Source organism: Drosophila teissieri, chromosome 3L (genome assembly GCF_016746235.2).
Source record: "Drosophila teissieri strain GT53w chromosome 3L, Prin_Dtei_1.1, whole genome shotgun sequence".
Classification (NCBI taxonomy): domain Eukaryota; kingdom Metazoa; phylum Arthropoda; class Insecta; order Diptera; family Drosophilidae; genus Drosophila; species Drosophila teissieri.
Window position 1 is genome coordinate 1,994,387 of NC_053031.1, and position 17,627 is coordinate 2,012,013.

Below are 17,627 nucleotides of genomic sequence, written 5' to 3' on the forward strand. Positions count from 1 at the left end.
GTCCGTCTGTCCGTCCGTCTGTCCGTCTGTCCGTCTGTCCGTCTGTCCGTATGAACGTCGAGATCTCAGGAACTACAAAAGCTAGAAAGTTGAGATTAAACATACGGACTCCAGAGACATAGACGCAGCGCAAGTTTGTTGATTCATGTTGCCACGCCCACTCTAACGCCCACAAGCCGCATAAAACTGCCACGCCCACACTTTTGAAAAATGTTTTGATATTTTTTCATTTTTGTATTAGTCTTATAAATTTCTATCGATTTGCCAAAAAACTTTTTGCCACGCCCACTCTAACGCCCACAAACCGCCCAAAACTGCCACGCCCACACTTTTGAAAAATATTTTGATATTTTTTCATTTTTGTATTAGACTTGTAAATTTCTATCGATTTGCCAAAAAACTTTTTGCCACGCCCACTCTAACGCCCTCAAACCGAAAAAAACTGTCAGTGTTGAAGACTCGCCTTCGCACTTCCACTAGCTGAGTAACGGGTATCAGATAGTCGGGGAACTCGACTATAGCGTTCTCTCTTGTTTTTAATAAAATCTCGCATAAAATACCTTAAATGCTGCTTGTCGCTCGTCCTGCGACAAATTCGAAATCCCCGGCACGTCCTGAGCGTTGCGTTATTAACACGTATACGCCGCGTTGTGCCGCGAGCCTGGAGCCTGTGGACAAAAAGCGATTGTGCCGTGAAATGGCTTTAATTTTGATGTGAGGAATTGCCGTTCGAGCCTTTGAATGCGCCCGTTTTGTTGGGTCTGGGAACTTGTTAAAGCTTAGTAGGCCTCAAAATGTCATAAAATTTAATGCCAGCTCCCTTTTTTTGTTGGCTCTTCGAATCTGACCATGGTCATTTGTTTGGGCTCTTTGTGGGCACTGTTGTGCGGGGTGTTGTTCGGGCTGTTGTGTGTGTGTGCCATGTGTGTGGCGATGCTGCTTGTTAGCGGCCAATGCTGATGATGGCTTTTTGTCTTTGGACGACGCGCCCGTTTTTATGCCACGTCATAAAAGCAGCTTGGAGGCGTCACACATTACCCCACCTTGTGCCCACAAACAATGCTTCGCTGTAAAAAATATTGATGTGATTCCATTTAATTTTGTATAAGCAATAAAAATTTGTAATAGTAGAACTCCTATTCCTATTCAATACACTTTTAGATCTTCAATAGTAAATCAACTATTAAAAATGTTTTTAAATGAAATGGTGTCTTAAATGAATAAATGTTAGTTCCGAAACGATCTTGATTACTTTATGAACTTTATAAAACTTTCGTGAGCAGTCATTTTGTTTGTCAATTTAATACTCATGCCAAATTTCGAGCAGTGCACACGTGAAGTGGCTGATATTTTGGTAGATTTAGCTCGTTAGTCGCGCTCTCGCCTATTTTGAGAAATTGTAGCTGTCTGCTGGAGTGTCTCTGCATGTCCCCGAATCTGGATCGAACTTCGCCATCAGTCTGATTGATTAATACATCAATTTGTTATTGAGCCATCTATCTCCTGGTAGGCGACGTTTTTCGTCGCTTTCAACCGACTGTTTCCTGCCGTTTTTGCTCCCTCCCATAATCATCATACACTTGACACAGTTTGCAGCTCATTTAATCACCACAATACCGCATAAAAGCTAATTGTGCAAATTCCTTTTCTTTCACTCCCCACTCGACCCCCAAGTCAAATCCTTAACCGCAGGAACTTGCCCACAGGAATCGACGACAAAAACGAAGGAGGCGACAACATATGATGAAAGTTCTCCTTAATGACACGCACAAAAAGGATGATGGGAACAAAAGGCGGTTTGGTTTTTCTTTTCTTCGGAAGACCGTAAATGCCGAAGTGGACGGGGATGGGGATGTCAATTTAAGGGTCGACTACGTGTTTCCTTGCCTCTTGGCAGCGCAATTGACACCCTGAATCGGGAGCTACAGCAATTTAAAGTCCTCGTAGGAACACACATTCGGAATTCTTTAGCTTCTCAATATGCTTTAAATTTTAAGTATTCAACTATAAGGGTAGTATTTCTTTAATTTGTGTATACAGGTAAAGTTTTTATTGACAGCCAGTAAAGTGCATTATTCTCCGAAACGAGGGAAATTAAAGGATATCGGCTATTAATTTTTATGAAAGGTACTTGGTGCAACCGCAGCACTCTATGAAGCTGCATGAAAACGTCTTTGTCTTTGGCCCACACTCTATTGACCCGATTTGCGGTTGGCTTCATCGATTCTTGTGTTAAATTTTAATTGCTTTTCCCCTCTTAACCGCAGGACTTCGTTTAGCAAAGAGTCAAAGACTTAAATTGATTGCCCCAAAACGCAACAAACTTTGTCTGCCCCATTCTGTTATTTCTTCTCCCCTAGTAGTTTCCCTTTTATTTCTTCACTTGCTGAAAAATGCACACTTGCAGTGCTACAGTGCTGCAAAAAGAAATAGTATCAATAGATGGTTTAGGCAATTGCCCGACAGACAACGTCATAAATTATTCAGTTTATAACGGTTAGGAGCCACAGAGACGTCTGTGACAGCATTCAATATGCATAGTTAAGCAAGTTGTGCAATTTGTTTGATTGATTGACTGCCTGATTGAGCCGAGGTGCGCTGAGTTCAGAGTTCAGTTGAGTCCTTCGAGTCGAGTGCAGTTCAGCATTGGCTTTGCTTTCGCAGGGATTCGGCGGCTAAGGGATGATGATTGCCAACCGCTTCAACAGAAGTTAAACTTTGGTTATATGACCTTTGCACAGGGAGAAAAAGGAGAGTGCAGAACTCACAATAAATGAAATGTCAACAAAAAAATTCCCCATTTTAACACGTAATTTACCTATTTAAATTAGTTAAAGCAGATGTATCTCAAGAGGAAATGCTACTGCACCATTCATATCCTTCATCGTAGATTTTTCCTGTGTGTCCTTGTTGCATGTGGCAGCTGCTTTCGTGTCCTGGCGCAATTAAAAGCCAATGAAGAATCACGCTCTTTAATTGTTTGCACTCGCTGCCTTTGATTGGCGCTTTAAATGCGGAGCGCACATCAAAGTTTAATCGCTCGGCGCCGCACGAAATCGAGCATAGGCAAGCTAATTTGCAGAAGGACGGGCTTAAAGTGCGGCTCCCCAGCAAATTGAATCATTTTCGACTTGGATACCAATACTCGCTCAGGCAGAAATTGAAATATATTTTCTTATCGTAATTGGCGATCAAATTAATTTATGCCGATTGATTGCTTTAATTGGATTAATTAAAGTAGATACTCGAGTGCATAAGTTGAGATTTTTGAATCTCTCAAATGACCATTAGCGCAATTGAGTTAGGACCCCAGTGACTTGACTTTACTTACCCAGCCCACACTCTGTGCAGTTTCAGTCTGCGTTGCTAATGATTTTATGCTTTCCTTTTATTTCAATTTCAGCAGTTATTATAATTTTATTTTTCCTTCCGTTGCGCATCGTAAAATCAAGACCGCAGCACACAAAAATTCACGAAACAAATTTTGAGCATTGCTTCCTTTATGAGCAGCCACCGCCCCCCTTTCCCTGCAAAGGCCTCTGCCCGCCCCTCTTAATGTTGTTTTTTCGTGTAAATTTATAATAACTTGCATAAATTAAGGCTGGCGCGCTTGCAATTGAACGGAACTCAACTCCACCACCGCGGCGAAGGGGAAACTGGACGAAGGTGTGGTGAATTTCGCCCGAAAGGGGACTCCCCTGATTTCCCCTGTAGAATTTTTCAAACTTTACTTGGGCTTGGTGGGTGTTTCACTTTCTGCCTTTTGCTAAATCTCACATAGTGCCTATGGAAATGGTCAAAGGGTCCGTCGTCCTTCGTCCTTGGGTCAAATTGGCAAATTTTATATATGATTAGCCAAACTGGCACATGTTGGCCAGATATTGTAACATAACATTTATCTGTGCCTCCCACACGTCGAACAAACTAATGAGGGTCAGCATTTCTGACATCGAGACACGCCCACCTACCCCGTCTGTCATCCCAGAAAAAAAGGACCTTGAGCCTTTGAATTTAAGTTCCACGAAATTTCACTCCTGCCAACTTTAAATTTGCATTTAAATTTCTTCTGTTCTCGCCGTCGCCTTGCTCTTTTCCGGGCCGCTTTAAATTATGCATCGAAATAGTCCACAAATGTTTGTGCTCCCAGTGAAAGTAAAATGAGTGAAAGTCGGCTGGGCGGGCGGGTACATAAAAAAATAAGTAGTCTGTGGGCGTGGCACTCTTGTGGGCGACTTGCAATATTTGCGATAAAATTGTGAGCCCCACTTTTTATACCCGTTACTCGTAGAGTAAAAGGGTATACTAGATTCGTTGAAAAGTATGTAACAGGCAGAAGGAAGCGTTTCCGACCATATAAAGTATATATATTCTTGATCAGGATCAGTAGCCGAGTCGATCTGGCCATGTCCGTCTGTCCGTCCGTCTGTCCGTCCGTCTGTCCGTCCGTCTGTCCGTCTGTCCGTCTGTCCGTCTGTCCGTATGAACGTCGAGATCTCAGGAACTACAAAAGCTAGAAAGTTGAGATTAAACATACGGACTCCAGAGACATAGACGCAGCGCAAGTTTGTTGATTCATGTTGCCACGCCCACTCTAACGCCCACAAACCGCCTAAAACTGCCACGTCCACACTTTTGAAAAATGTTTCGATATTTTTTCATTTTTGTATTAGTCTTGTAAATTTCTATCGATTTGCCCAAAAACTTTTTGCCACGCCCACTCTAACGCCCACAAACCGCCCAAAACTGCCACGCCCACAATTTTGAAAAATGTTTTGATATTTTTTCATTTTTGTATTTGACTTGTAAATTTCTATCGATTTGCCAAAAAAATGTTTGCCACGCCCACTCTAACGCCCTCAAACCGAAAAAAACTGTCAGTGTTGAAGACTCGCCTTCGCACTTCCACTAGCTGAGTAACGGGTATCAGATAGTCGGGGAACTCGACTATAGCGTTCTCTCTTGTTGGTCCTGTTTTCATGCACATAAATTTGCTTTAATGCGCTTAGCAAGCGTTGGCAGTGCCTCGATTCTTCTTCTCGTCTCTCGAACTTTTAGTCTATCTATCTCTATTTGGGCGGAACATAAATCGAGCCGAGAATTTTGATAATGACACGCAGGCCTGATTTCCTTTTTTATATTGTTTCGTTATCATTTGCCTTTTGGCCCGAAATTGTTTAATTAATTAGGGGGCAACATTTTAATTAGACTTAAGTGCTGCTGCCGCTGTGGCGTCGAGTCCAATCATTAAATGAGCAAATGCTTTAAATGCCAGTAGGTAGGCGCATAAGATGCGTGGGTTGTTTCTGTGGTTTTAACGGCTCATTAGGAAAATTTGACAATTGTTGGGTGTATTACAAATAATTGGGTAGAAGTGCATAGCTAAGTATGAAATATATGACTTATAAAACGCACAACAAGAGTTTAAAGAGCTTATTGTTATTTGGCCTTAAGTTCAAATTAAACTTAAATTCTGTAGCATACTTTTCAGGGCGACTTGAACTAAATAACTGGTAAGAGTCATGGGTCCAGGAGAAGGCTGCTTCCTAATCAGCTTGAATTTGCTGCCGTCACTGGCACTCAACCGCCAGAAATGGCGAATGGGGCCCGGGCCAAGAACATATCGAGTAACCCATTTGGGGCCGCAACCAGAAACTGACCCACTGAGCATGCAAACAAAGGCGTGGACTTGCGACTTGCCAAGACAATGCTCGTGGCATCCGTATGTGAATGTGAAAGCATTTCGGCGGACTGACTCCGTGTGCCCACGAATGTTTGTGCGACTGTGTGCATCTTGGCCAAACAAGCCAAACAATGTAGACAATTGCTTTTAGAGCGTTGACTGATGACAATCGCAATCACTTTGCCGCCCACTCAACCTAGATTTCCACCAGCTAAAGCAAACATGGCAAGAGGCAAGAGATTTCGGCAGTAGGATGTTGGATGTTGGATGTTAGCTGCTGGATGTGGGATTCGGGACGATGATGCTACATGCCCGATCTCCAGTTCCCAGTAGTCAGGTAGCATTCGCTGGCGCTCAATTTGTAGTTTTCGGCATGGATTACACATACGCCGTGTGGTGCATTCAGCTCGCTTGTCAGCTTATAATTCAATTCGCCAGCAGATGCAGCTGCTGCAGCTTCAACAGCTCCCGCCATAGCTATATCTATATCAGCTGCCCCAAATTGACAGACAAACTGCACACTGCCGTGTGCATGGCAAATTGCATTAGCTGTCAGAGGGAACTTTTAGCTTTGATTGTGTAATTTATACAAAGATTTGACCTGCACTCGCTTTGAGTTCGTTTCTCCCCGCGCTGCCGTTGCCGTTGGCCAATAAGAATAAAGCATTCTGTGCGCAGCTCAAAGTGAAAGTTCTTTGGCGTACAGTACTTTTCATTAAAGAATGCGCTCTTTAAGCATCAAAGCAAACGTTTGTGTCGAATTTTACATGGAAAGTTAATCAGTCAGTCGCATTAAACAAGCATTATCAAAATACTTAGGGATAGACCAGCTTCCGAAATATAGCAATCCCAAAGTTGTCCCACATTTCGACACTCACGCTTGACAGGAATGAGTTCAAGTTGCTGTCAGTGGCAAAGATTTAATGCTTTTTGCGCTCACCCTGTCCGTTTTTATTTTTTTTTTTCGCCGTTGCTCCCTTTATTGAGAAACAGCTGCCATCATAATTCAATATTTTACACTCGAATGTACACGGAACAGAACTTGACAGCGACAACAACAAGGATCTGAGCAGCGAATGAAAATGTTTACACGCTGCTGAGCTGCTGAGCACTTTGCACAACCCCAGCCAGCTAACTGAACTGAATGAGTGACTTTCCCGAGGACGGGCAAAGGGTAGGGTACTCAGAAGGGCGCCAGCACGTCTCCTGAATGTCCTGGGTGACCATAAGGAGCAGCAGCTGTAGTCTAAGCCCTGCTTTTTGCACTGAAAGTTAAGTGAACTTTGGTATAAAATATGTGCCTTATACAGAAAGCTATTCACCTGCCTTTTCACAGATAAGAACAAAGGTAAAAGTAAGAAACGATATCATTTTCGGCAGAAGTACTACACTTTCAAATAGTTTACTGCAAAAACTTAAAGATAAAATATATATTTATAAATTATATATTTTATCTTAATGGAAATCACATGGAAAGCCCACTGTATACACGCTGTAAATAGGTTGCTAAAAGTATTTTCAGTACATATTAACTGAAATGCATATTACATTTTCACTCATTTATGCTTCTCTCAGTGTAAGTATGTAAGCAACAGGCAGCCGAATCAAAGACGAATTGTAGTCAAGGTAACCAGATTGGCCAGCAGCCAACGGCTTTTGTTTAGGCCCACCTGCCACCCACCGTGTACTTGTGGCAATTAGCATGGTGTAGTTAATAATTACATTTAAGTCCTGCCCCGCCTCAAATCATGAGGTTTCATGGCTGTCATGCCAGCCACGTCTCATTTAACTTAATGATCCTGACTGCATTAGCTGTGGGTGTGCGTAGGTGTGGGTGTGGGTGCCAGCCAGCAAATTCAATCAAAGATTCTCACACAACTCAACTGCAGTAAAATGGCTTACCGCAAATGCCAAAAATAAGACCAGAATTGCAGGTAAGCAGGCGCCTGAAAATCCAGTTGGAGCGGCAACCGAAACCACAGTCCTCGTACCCAACGGACAGCTGGCTATAATCCATTTTGTGTGGGGCTTTGGCAACTGCAATTTGAGTGGAGATTACCGATACCCCTTTCATTTAATATAGAAAATCATGCAAACAGTTTGTAAATTCAATCGGTTAAAGGTCAAAGGGTATACATCCTTTAATCTCTTGACTTTTACTTTTAAACAAACATTTATACACATTTTATTGTATTGCATAGATCATTGTTACATAAAACACAAAATAATTTGGGAAAATGTTTCTTAAATTACGATTAGTCAAGCTATCTTCGTGATTTCAATCTACTAAAGCTTTGCACTTTACGACTCGTCTGCTGGCTGACTGCAATTTGCTGTCTGATATTTAAACGTCGGCACACCTGTGCGTATGAGCAATAAATTTGCAGAGAATATCACGCATTCGCCGCGTTTAACCTTTGAAAGAAATTGTGCGCTCAAAAAGCATTTTAAAGTCCTATTACACACAACAAGAACCGGCAGAGCCACAACAATTTATATAGGACACAGCTTCCCCTATCTGAGGCGACCGCAGCGAAAAACGGAAAAGTTTTTCAAGGCTCGATAAGAGTTTTTTAATTTGTCTAAAAACGCGCGGTAAAGGTGAGTGCGAGTGTGGGAGTGCCGAGTGTTCCCTGCCTCTATTCATATATATGTATATACATATATATTCGTTTGGGCTGGAGTCGTCGAGTGGGCGTGGCCGCGTTGAGAGGTGAACTTTTTAGGCGGCGTAATTTATGCACAATGAAAGCGTTTGGGATTAAGGGCACACAAAAACACCGTCAAACGGGGCGTGGCAAAGGCGTCGTCTGTGGCGCCGCGTAAAAAAGCAAGTGCTCCCCCCCACTCCTGTTTATTTTTTGCAAGGCAGACAGGTGTAGCAGGCAAGCCGGAAAATTAGCGGAAAGCGTCAAAAGCGTTCCCCAAACGGCAATGTCGAGGCATGTCTAACCTTAGCTGGGGCGCCCTGCTCCCGAAACCTCGTTCCCCGTTCCTACCTGCGGCTCCAACTTTTTGCATAACCGCAATTAAACACTTGGAAAAACATCAATACAAAGATCAAGGGACTATTGTTAAATTTATTTAAAGTAGAATATTATTAAAATTCTCTCTAGGAACTCCGTTCTTCAAAAACAATCTATATTAGCTTCTCAACTTTAATTATTGTAGCATACTTCTGTGGAGCTTTAAAACGTGTTTATATACACAATTTCAAGAGTTCAAACTTACATGCATCTTTATTTTGAAAAGCTGATTGCAAATTGTTTTAAGTGCAACTGACACCACTAACTAACTGGTGCAAATGAGAGCACAGTTTATGGCTTATTGTCGTTGGTGCTGGCGTTTCTGTTTCTGCTGCTGCGGCTGCTGCTGCTGCCATTTTCGTGGTGACAAATTCGCCGGCGGACAAGTTGGCTTTTTGTCTCCGCGTGTGTCTGTTGCCACCGTACAGTATAGTTTGCCTATGCGTTTGGCTTCTGGTCTTCTGGTCCACGGCGTAATTACCTGGACTCCGGGCCATAATGGGAGCACGTTGTTTGGCAGCTGCCTGGCGGCCACATTGGCTCACAACAACAGGGAAACGAGCGTTTTGGGCATGATAACTTTGTCCCAAAAGTTGTGAATGGGGCAGCGACCGATGAGGTAGGATAACTTTTTGCCCGAATTTGTGTTTGAATTGGTTCGGGGGGCTAGTGAAACGAACTAGCCGGGCTCAAAACACTTTGATTAACTTGAAAGTTGTGGCGTAGTTCCATCGCACGGATGCAAAATGTTTCTGCCGCTTATATTGTTCCCCAAAGTCTTTTTAAACGGGTTTATAAATATATTTAGCTTGATATAAACAAGGAATATTCTTGAAATTAACTGGGTTGGATAGGAGATTTAAGATATTACATTTTTCTGCTTGTGTCAATCTATATTTATTTGAACTCTCATTTTTTTGCGGATTATTCTGTAAACATTTAATTTGAAGCCACAATTCAAAGTTCTTGTTGGTGTTTTTCTTTGTTTTCGTTATGGTTTTTTGTCATGCATATCAAACGCTTCATGGCCAGTGGATACTCCCCGAAAATGCCCTCCTTATCCATGGGGCTTAAGTAGCCATTGTTTTTAGTGTTGTTATTGCGTTGAGTTTTTTTCTGTTTGTTTGTTATTTTTTGGTTTATTTCTGCTTTTGCCTGCGGCTTTGGGGCGGCTTAAAATTGGATTTGCGTTTCGCTTTGACATCGCCTGTTTTTGTTGCTTAGCCGGTGCTCTGTGTTCTTTTTAGAGATTTGTGCTCACCTCCACACAATTGTAAAAATGTCACTTTAATAACTTTGTGTTGCTATCTTGTTCGCCTGTATATTTTTTTCTGTTTTTTGGCTTTTATTCGGTCGTGTTTTTTGTAGCACGTTTTAATTGCCCTTGCAGCAGCTGGCGACAATTCTCCTTTTGGTTTCTGCTCTTCTTCATCCGTTATTGTCGTATTTTTAGACGTGCCACAAATCCCCAACAGGCCAAAACACGGAAAAAGAGAAAGAAACAGAAACATTTTGTTTTTATGACTGCCAAACATGAAAGACACAACACGACCAACACAATGCGAACAATGTGTGAGATTTCGCACGTCGTTATAAATAGCAATAAAATGCAAAAAAAAAATGTGTCTTAGAGAGGAAAACAATTTTCAAATTGGGGAAACTCAAATTGTAAATTATAATTTGATTCCATAAATGCGGGCCCCATTGTGTGGCGGCGGGAACACGCAAATAATTTTCCAGCTCTCCCCGTCCAGGGGTCAAAGTTGAGGCTTTTCCGGCCCCCCTTTCCCCAACTCCCAACTCCTCTGGTGGAGGCATTAAATTAGCAGTCTGTTTGCCAGTGCTTCCCCCTCGATTCAACCAACTTTTCTTGGTAAGCTGCTTAGGAACTGCAACAGAAATGTAACAAAGTTTCGCCAAAGTCCACCGCAAAGTTATGGCCACACAAAAGTTAATTCTGAATGGCTGCGCCTGTCGCTATGCAGCACATTTTCCACAGATGAAGGGTAGCACACGGTCTATCTGCAAACGGTTGTCAACTCGGGAATCGCCTTTGTAGATCTCAAAAAATTGAAGGTGTGAAATACAACTATACAACTATACCCAGGATAAATATTTTCTAAGAAGCATTGTATCAAATCGGAAAATATAAACATACAGACTTAATCGGATTTCTCAAAAGAATTACTAGCTGAAGTTAGGATGTTAGGCTAATCGATTGAAATAATAAACATCTATATTACGAGGTATCATGGCTGCTTCTAATCATTTACAAAATCTTTTTCAATTACAAGCGGAATGTAAGAAACAGCACCAGGGCTATAAAATTTCCTCGTAATTATTTGCACAAAATGCTTAATTGTTTGCGTTTTACAGCGAATTTCGTCGAGCGCCCCTAGCAAATATTGACGCTCATCAATGGGTGTGTTTGTGTGGAAGTGAGTTTTCCGCTGGTGGGAAAAATTATAGCACAGCGTGTGAAAAAAGTGGAAGCTGCGCGCTCTTTGTGGTTCCTGTTGTTGTTTGGCATTTCAATTAAATAAATAGGCTTATTTTTTTTATGGAGCACAGCGGCCGCGCCAAGTAAAATTTAAATAACGTACGCGAAAAAAATGGCGCTTGAAAATGGTATATGTACATTGTACACAGTGAATAACTGGGTTTGTGTGGTGTGCCGTGTATGGTGTATGTCGAAGCATTGAACCAGTTTCAAACGACACGCACACATGTGCAGAAAGGAAAGGAGGAGGGACAAGAGAAGGAAAAGCTGCAGCTTTTAGTCAAGTCTCTGGTTGTACATAAAAAAGTCAACAGACAAACAAACAAACAACATGTAAATTATGAAAAATGTACTAACAAAGCAGCATAAGCACACATACACCAACACCCAGTCTGAGCACACGCCTGTTCTCACAGCAGCGTCCACAAAATTAGAATCCTACGGATGCCTAATTCATAAAAAGAGTTTTGGGTTGAAGATAACATAGTGGCTGGAACTCTATTGAAACAATATTTGCAGCATAATCCAGACGTTCACTGAGCCCTGGTTTTAGTATTGCGAGTCAGTCTTCATCAGCGTCAGGATCCGTCATTCGCTCTCTTGATACCCTATAATGGTATTGGTATAAACAGCGTCCGTAAGCTCGCGCTTCTCGTCGTCCGACAGCGGAGATCTGTCGAGTCTCCACCGAAATTCTCTTTCGGAGTGAAGGGGCGGCAATGGGAACTGATATGACCTCATCAGGTAGCACAGGTCCACTTTCGGCTCTATGAGGCTTCCCGTGCTACCACTTGAATGGCCTGCGTCACTCCACTGCGGATAAATATTTGGTGGCATAGTGGGAAATAAGTCGTCCATTATAGGTGCGAAATGGTAGCGCAAACCTATATATTGGTTTCCTTTTGAATGGCTCTTTTTTTTCTATTTTTAAGAATTTTGAATTTCGGAGACGAGTGAAGCAGACAGCTGGAATTCGTCTGTGTTTGCCTGAATATAGTCAAAATGATTAAAATGGGCATGGTTTCTGGGTTTGGACAAGACTGAAAGAAAATATATTATTACTAGGAAATGCTCAAGAATTCCCATGTTTTTTGAGTATAAGCGTGGACTTTTTGTGCGCCGTCGACTGTTCTGGAATATGTACATTCAGAATTACTGCGTCTCGTTAGCCACCGACTGAGCCTGGTCTACCTGGTCTGCTTTTGCGCTGCCAGTCTTTTATTTATTTTTTTTTTCGTATAGACTCTGTCCGACGATGTAGGCCGACAACAGCAATAACCCATCTCATGCGCCTTCCGCTGCCCCTGACTACCCCTGACTGCCCCTCATCCTTCCTGTTGCCAACCCCGCCCATCACCTCGCCGCCCCACCTGAAAAATGCGCACCTGTTTTGTTTATTTTGACTGCGCTGTTGTTGCAGTATCCGCTTCAATCGCGTTGCCGCTGCTCCTGTGGTCCGGAATTTGCCTCTGTTTGGTGTTTTTGTAGCTTTAGCCCAGCTGTGCCGCCATGTTGTGCATTTAAAGTGCAGCTCATCCCGCTCGAAATCCAAGGTAGCACTTTTAAGCACGTTGCAGGATCATTTGCTCACAGTGCCCGTATTAAGTTGTAAGTTGTAAAACATGGGGCACATAAAAACGAGGCTGGTGTGTGTCAGTGCTTTATCCATTGCACCTCCCATCGATCAAAATAATCAATAAAATGCAGGTTTAAGTACTTTGAGTGTGCATTTCCTGGTTGTTTTTATATAGAACTACTTAAACACACATAATTATACAAAAAGACAAGATAAACTGGAAAAATAATGCGGATAAAGTGCTACGGGACGTAATTCACTGCCCCATTCCCGGATGGACAATTGCTGGTCATCTGCGGTAAGAAACTCATTGCAAAGTATGTCCGCCGGCGATCGAATGGGTTTGGGCATTCCGCAGTGAGCTGAAAAGGCAACTTTAACTGCAACTTTGACTGCGGGTTACGCTTAATTAAATGGCCAAGCATCAGAGCGAAGGGCAGTCAAGTAAATACTAAAGTGTGAGGGGTGAGTCGAGTTAGTTTCCTTTTGTTTGTTTGGAAAATGCGCCCCTCCCAATCGTCCCCCGCTCATTGACAATGCAAGCCGGGGCTAATCAGTTGAGAAAATTTCTGTGAGATGGCTAAAACCAAACAAAAGAGCAAAAGCTCGGACCCTTTGGGGGCTGCCTTAATTAGCGCTGCAAACAAAAGGAAACTTTGCGAGTCCCGAGTCCGAGTCCGAGAAACGTTGGGTCAAAAGTGCCAATACAATGTGTAAATATAAATGAGCAGTGGTGCAAAAGCGTTCTTAATTATTGCGCATCATTGGAGATGGGCGGGAAATGCCGGGAAAATGCCGAGGAAATGCCGGAAGAGATACCCCCAAGTCAGAGACGGTGTCGGTGATTTCCGCAAGGTAAATGACAGACGGCTTAAGTTATTAATATATTTCCGCCGACTGTGTAATTCGACATCAATCAAGCCAGTCGACATTGGCCTTAATGCTTGCCAAATTAATCGCAATTGTATTGAGATTGATAGGAACAGAAATTCGTTGATTTTCGAAGCGGGGAAAACACCAATTTTACCCATTTTTTTATGGGCCAATTAAAATGTTTGTTGTGCATGTGCTGACAATGCTTAAATAAGAAATTAACAGGGAAATGTGTATTCCACGTTCGAAAGCGGTAGGCAAATGGATCCTGTGTAAAAAGAGGTTAACAAATATAAATGGGAAACGGTAAAAATGTTATGGAGGGGCTTGTTAAAAAACTCACAGCAAACTTGTACGGTAGACAACAATGGTGTTTAATACATCAGCGATTTTATCCGCAGTTATCCCCACAAAAGGCGAAAGTAAGACTTTCCTACTATTAAATTCCTGTAATCAAGAACTCCAACCCCAATAATCATAAGTGGTTTGGTGGCTAGGAACTTCTTGGGAAACCTTTTAGGAACCCAGAACCGATGATAAAACCCCGGCTCAACCACAATAATTCAATTATGAGCGACCACATTTGCGAGCTCCTTTCTCCCAACGACGACAAATTGAATAAGTTGAAGGTCTTCCGGCTTGTCCTTTCCCCAGGATTGGGAAAGCTTTCAAAAGTTCTAACTTCAATGCTAGCCAAAGTGTTGCGGAGCATATAAAGTTATTGTAGTGAGGAAAAGTTTTTAGTGTTTTAGGCCTACAGCAACTGCGGACAATTTAACTAAAAGCGCTCATAACCATTTAAAAGGTGTTCCGTTCTCGAATGGCCATCAGCCAGACCATTAGCATTTATGCGGCTACTTGTTCGATGGCATAAAACTCACTTATTCGGAGCGCACAAATCCAATTGAAATCGTTCTGGCGCTGAATCCATTTAATAACCAACATAAATACTGTTCAAGACGCTTTACGACTTGAGTGCGCCGCAGGAAACTACTGCCAACCATCAAGAATGAAACTTTCCCACTGGCGCACAGATAAATATGCTTAAGTACGTCTGTGTGCAAAATAATAGTTATAAAGACGTGGTTTAAAATATTTGTGTTTAAGGAACCTTATAGCGATTGCTGTTTAAATAGCTTGGTATCGGACACTTTTTTATATTATACTTCCATCCTGTTTATAGACAGGAACCAAAACTCTATTATGTTGAACACGAATGTGACTCTCTGAGGAAAGACGTGTTCGTGTGAACATAACTCTATGCAAATGTGTTTGGGGCGTCGATTCCCGCAGCGACACTTTATGATATTTACACGGAGCAATTGAGCAGGATAGAGGCAAGAAAACGAGAATATTTTGAATATTCCCGCTTATTAATCTAAGCTCGTAGTTCGCTTGGCCCAATAATTTGCAATCTACTCGCTGAACCGATCTGCCTAATAGATTTTGCCCCCTGTATGGCTCATAAAACGCAATAAAATACCCATAAATACGTAGTGGCAACAGTTTTCCTCGTTTTCTTCCCATTCAATGGCTGCCAAATTGAGTTGAAACGATGGCATATTATTGTGTAATTGCACTTCATTGCCATAAATAAATGTTCTCAAATGGGTTGGCCGACATTTAAGATGTTTGCATCTTCCATCTCGTCTCAATTAGGCCACAAACAGTTGCAAGTGCAGTTGAAATATTTAAGCAATTTCCGCAAGATTTCTTAATTAAAAAGTTGCTCCGTCTTGGTGCTGCTCCATCTTGCATCCTTCGCGTTCATCGAGGTGTCAGCAACAATGAAAATATTTTCTACTTACCAGCCAAAGTGTTTCGGAATTTTCTCCATACACTTCTCGCCCGGCAATTCGCTTTTGCACATTTTTCTTCATTTACTTTCAAGCAAAATCTACGAAATTTCATTTGCAGTTATGTGCTGCTATTTTCCCAGTCAGCACAGCCAACACAAAAAGCTGCAGCTTCAACACGGCACACGTTCTGTCCAGTCACTTGCCTAAAATATTTACCGAGCGCTTCACATCGGACTCATAGTCAAACAATTTGGGTCCGGACTCGGGAGTTTCCCGAGAAAGAGATATGTACACAGTCCGAAGATATTATTGTTGTTCCCCTGGAGAAAGTAGGGACTCCTGCTCTCAACTCAGCCCGCTTTCTCCCTTCTTTAATGCCATTTTACTGACTTCAATTTGGCTCTGTGTGCCTAATGCGAGAGATGTCCATTGTCCACGGGAATTTGTTGCACGCTTCACTTCTTAAGCTGAATGTTGTTGAAGACAAAATTCGTATAACGTTCTTTGGCCTTATTTTCGGTGATTTGAGGACATTGCACTTACCCTACCAACTTAAGTGGATTGGAAATAATATATTCACATTTTTAAGTGATGTCATCAGGTGTTTTAAAAATCCATATTTAAATAAACTACGCCATTGTACATTGAAAATAAGAAAAACCTTTTTAAGTGAGATGTTACATACTTTGTTGTTCTATGAAAACATTTCTTGAATCCAAAATAGCCCCCGATTTTAGGGTATTGAAAACTTGCTCCTCTGCTCTTCGAACTTTTAGCTCATTTTTTGACTCTTTCCGCCCCACTTCCTCATCTTTTGGGACAGGTCAATGCGTTTCGAGACTCACTTGTTATTACCCATAAAATTTTGCTTGCCCTTGGCATAAGAAAGCCATCAAGTGGAACGAAAGGAAAGTGAGGTGAGTGGCAGGGATATGTGTGATATACAAAAGGGAAATCTTTGGCCCTGTTTCCCAGTCCCCGACCCATTGTAATTGCATTTTGAATGACTGCATTTGGCAGAGTGTTTGTGCGGTGTTGGTTTGGGGATAGCCTCAACACGCACATGTCGCCGCATGGCCGCAAAATATGGTAAATTAATTCAATATTAAGCAATCAAATATTGTCGCCACATCATCAAATGCTGCGGCCTCGAACGTCAATAGCCATGTGTGTGACTTGTGGTCTAGTGTTTGTATTTGCAGACGCCCTCAATTAGAATATGGCAAATTGAACAGCAGCCGAGCGGAGGGCTGAGGATTAGGATTCAGTGAGAGATTGTCTGGGCTTGAATGGATTGCAATCAATGCCACAGGGGTCACAGGATTCATCTAACAATGCGCAGTGGCGCATTTATTACATTCTGATGCCACGCCCACATATGATTGGCTACCCATTTTGGCATTTGCCGGAGCGAGCTTCCTCTGCATTTTTATTAATTTTCCGCTTTCCCAGCCAGCTGCCACTGACTGTGCAGCTCTTCTTTCGCTTTTCTCGTTTCCCATTTCCCGTTCCCTTTGCCCCGGTCGAGTGTTGGAGTTTTGCATGCCCGCCGCCTGTATGCGACAAAAGAATTTAATTAAAACGCGTGGCCGGGCAATGTCCCCGGGACTCGGTTGCCATGTCCTGGCAAAAGGATTAAGACGCTGCTGGTGTCATTTCAACGGAATAAGATCGCACCTAGATGGAATGGATTTGCAGCTCGGATAACTCCACGTTGACTTTAGTCTGTAAGGGCATTTAAGGTGGCGTTCTACTTTGTTGGAGAAGTGTTAGAAAATTGAAATTGATATTTTCCTATTTCTTTTTTCCATGCCTTCATAATTCAAATTTACTATTGTAGCTTAGCTTTTTCGTTAGTTTTAATGTAAGCTCGAATCCCTTTCAGAATTAGCTGCCATCTCTAACAGTTGGTTAAGTTGGTTGAGCTGCTGTCATTTCAGTTGATTATTGTCGCGACGTTAGGCAAACATAATTTAAAACGTGGTCGTAACTCTGCAACAATTATAATTTGCATAAAACGCTCAGCTCAGGTGTAAAGTGTGTGTCTGTCTGTTGTTTAATCTGTGTGTCGCTGTGCAAAATTATAAAACTTTTTTAATTACACCTACATACATGCATTCGCACTCACGGTCGGGATTCGGGCATTCTGTTTCGGCAGCATATACATATGTAC

General features: G+C 42.2%; 1 protein-coding gene across 1 annotated transcript; it reads right to left on the reverse strand.

The window, feature by feature from the left end:
- Positions 1-11,678: 11,678 nt before the first annotated feature.
- On the reverse strand, positions 11,679-12,211 carry LOC122617672. The gene has a single exon (XM_043793617.1). It carries the CDS (start codon positions 12,062-12,064, stop codon positions 11,795-11,797), a length of 270 nt encoding a protein of 89 aa, XP_043649552.1. The 5' UTR covers positions 12,065-12,211; the 3' UTR covers positions 11,679-11,794.
- Positions 12,212-17,627: the final 5,416 nt, after the last annotated feature.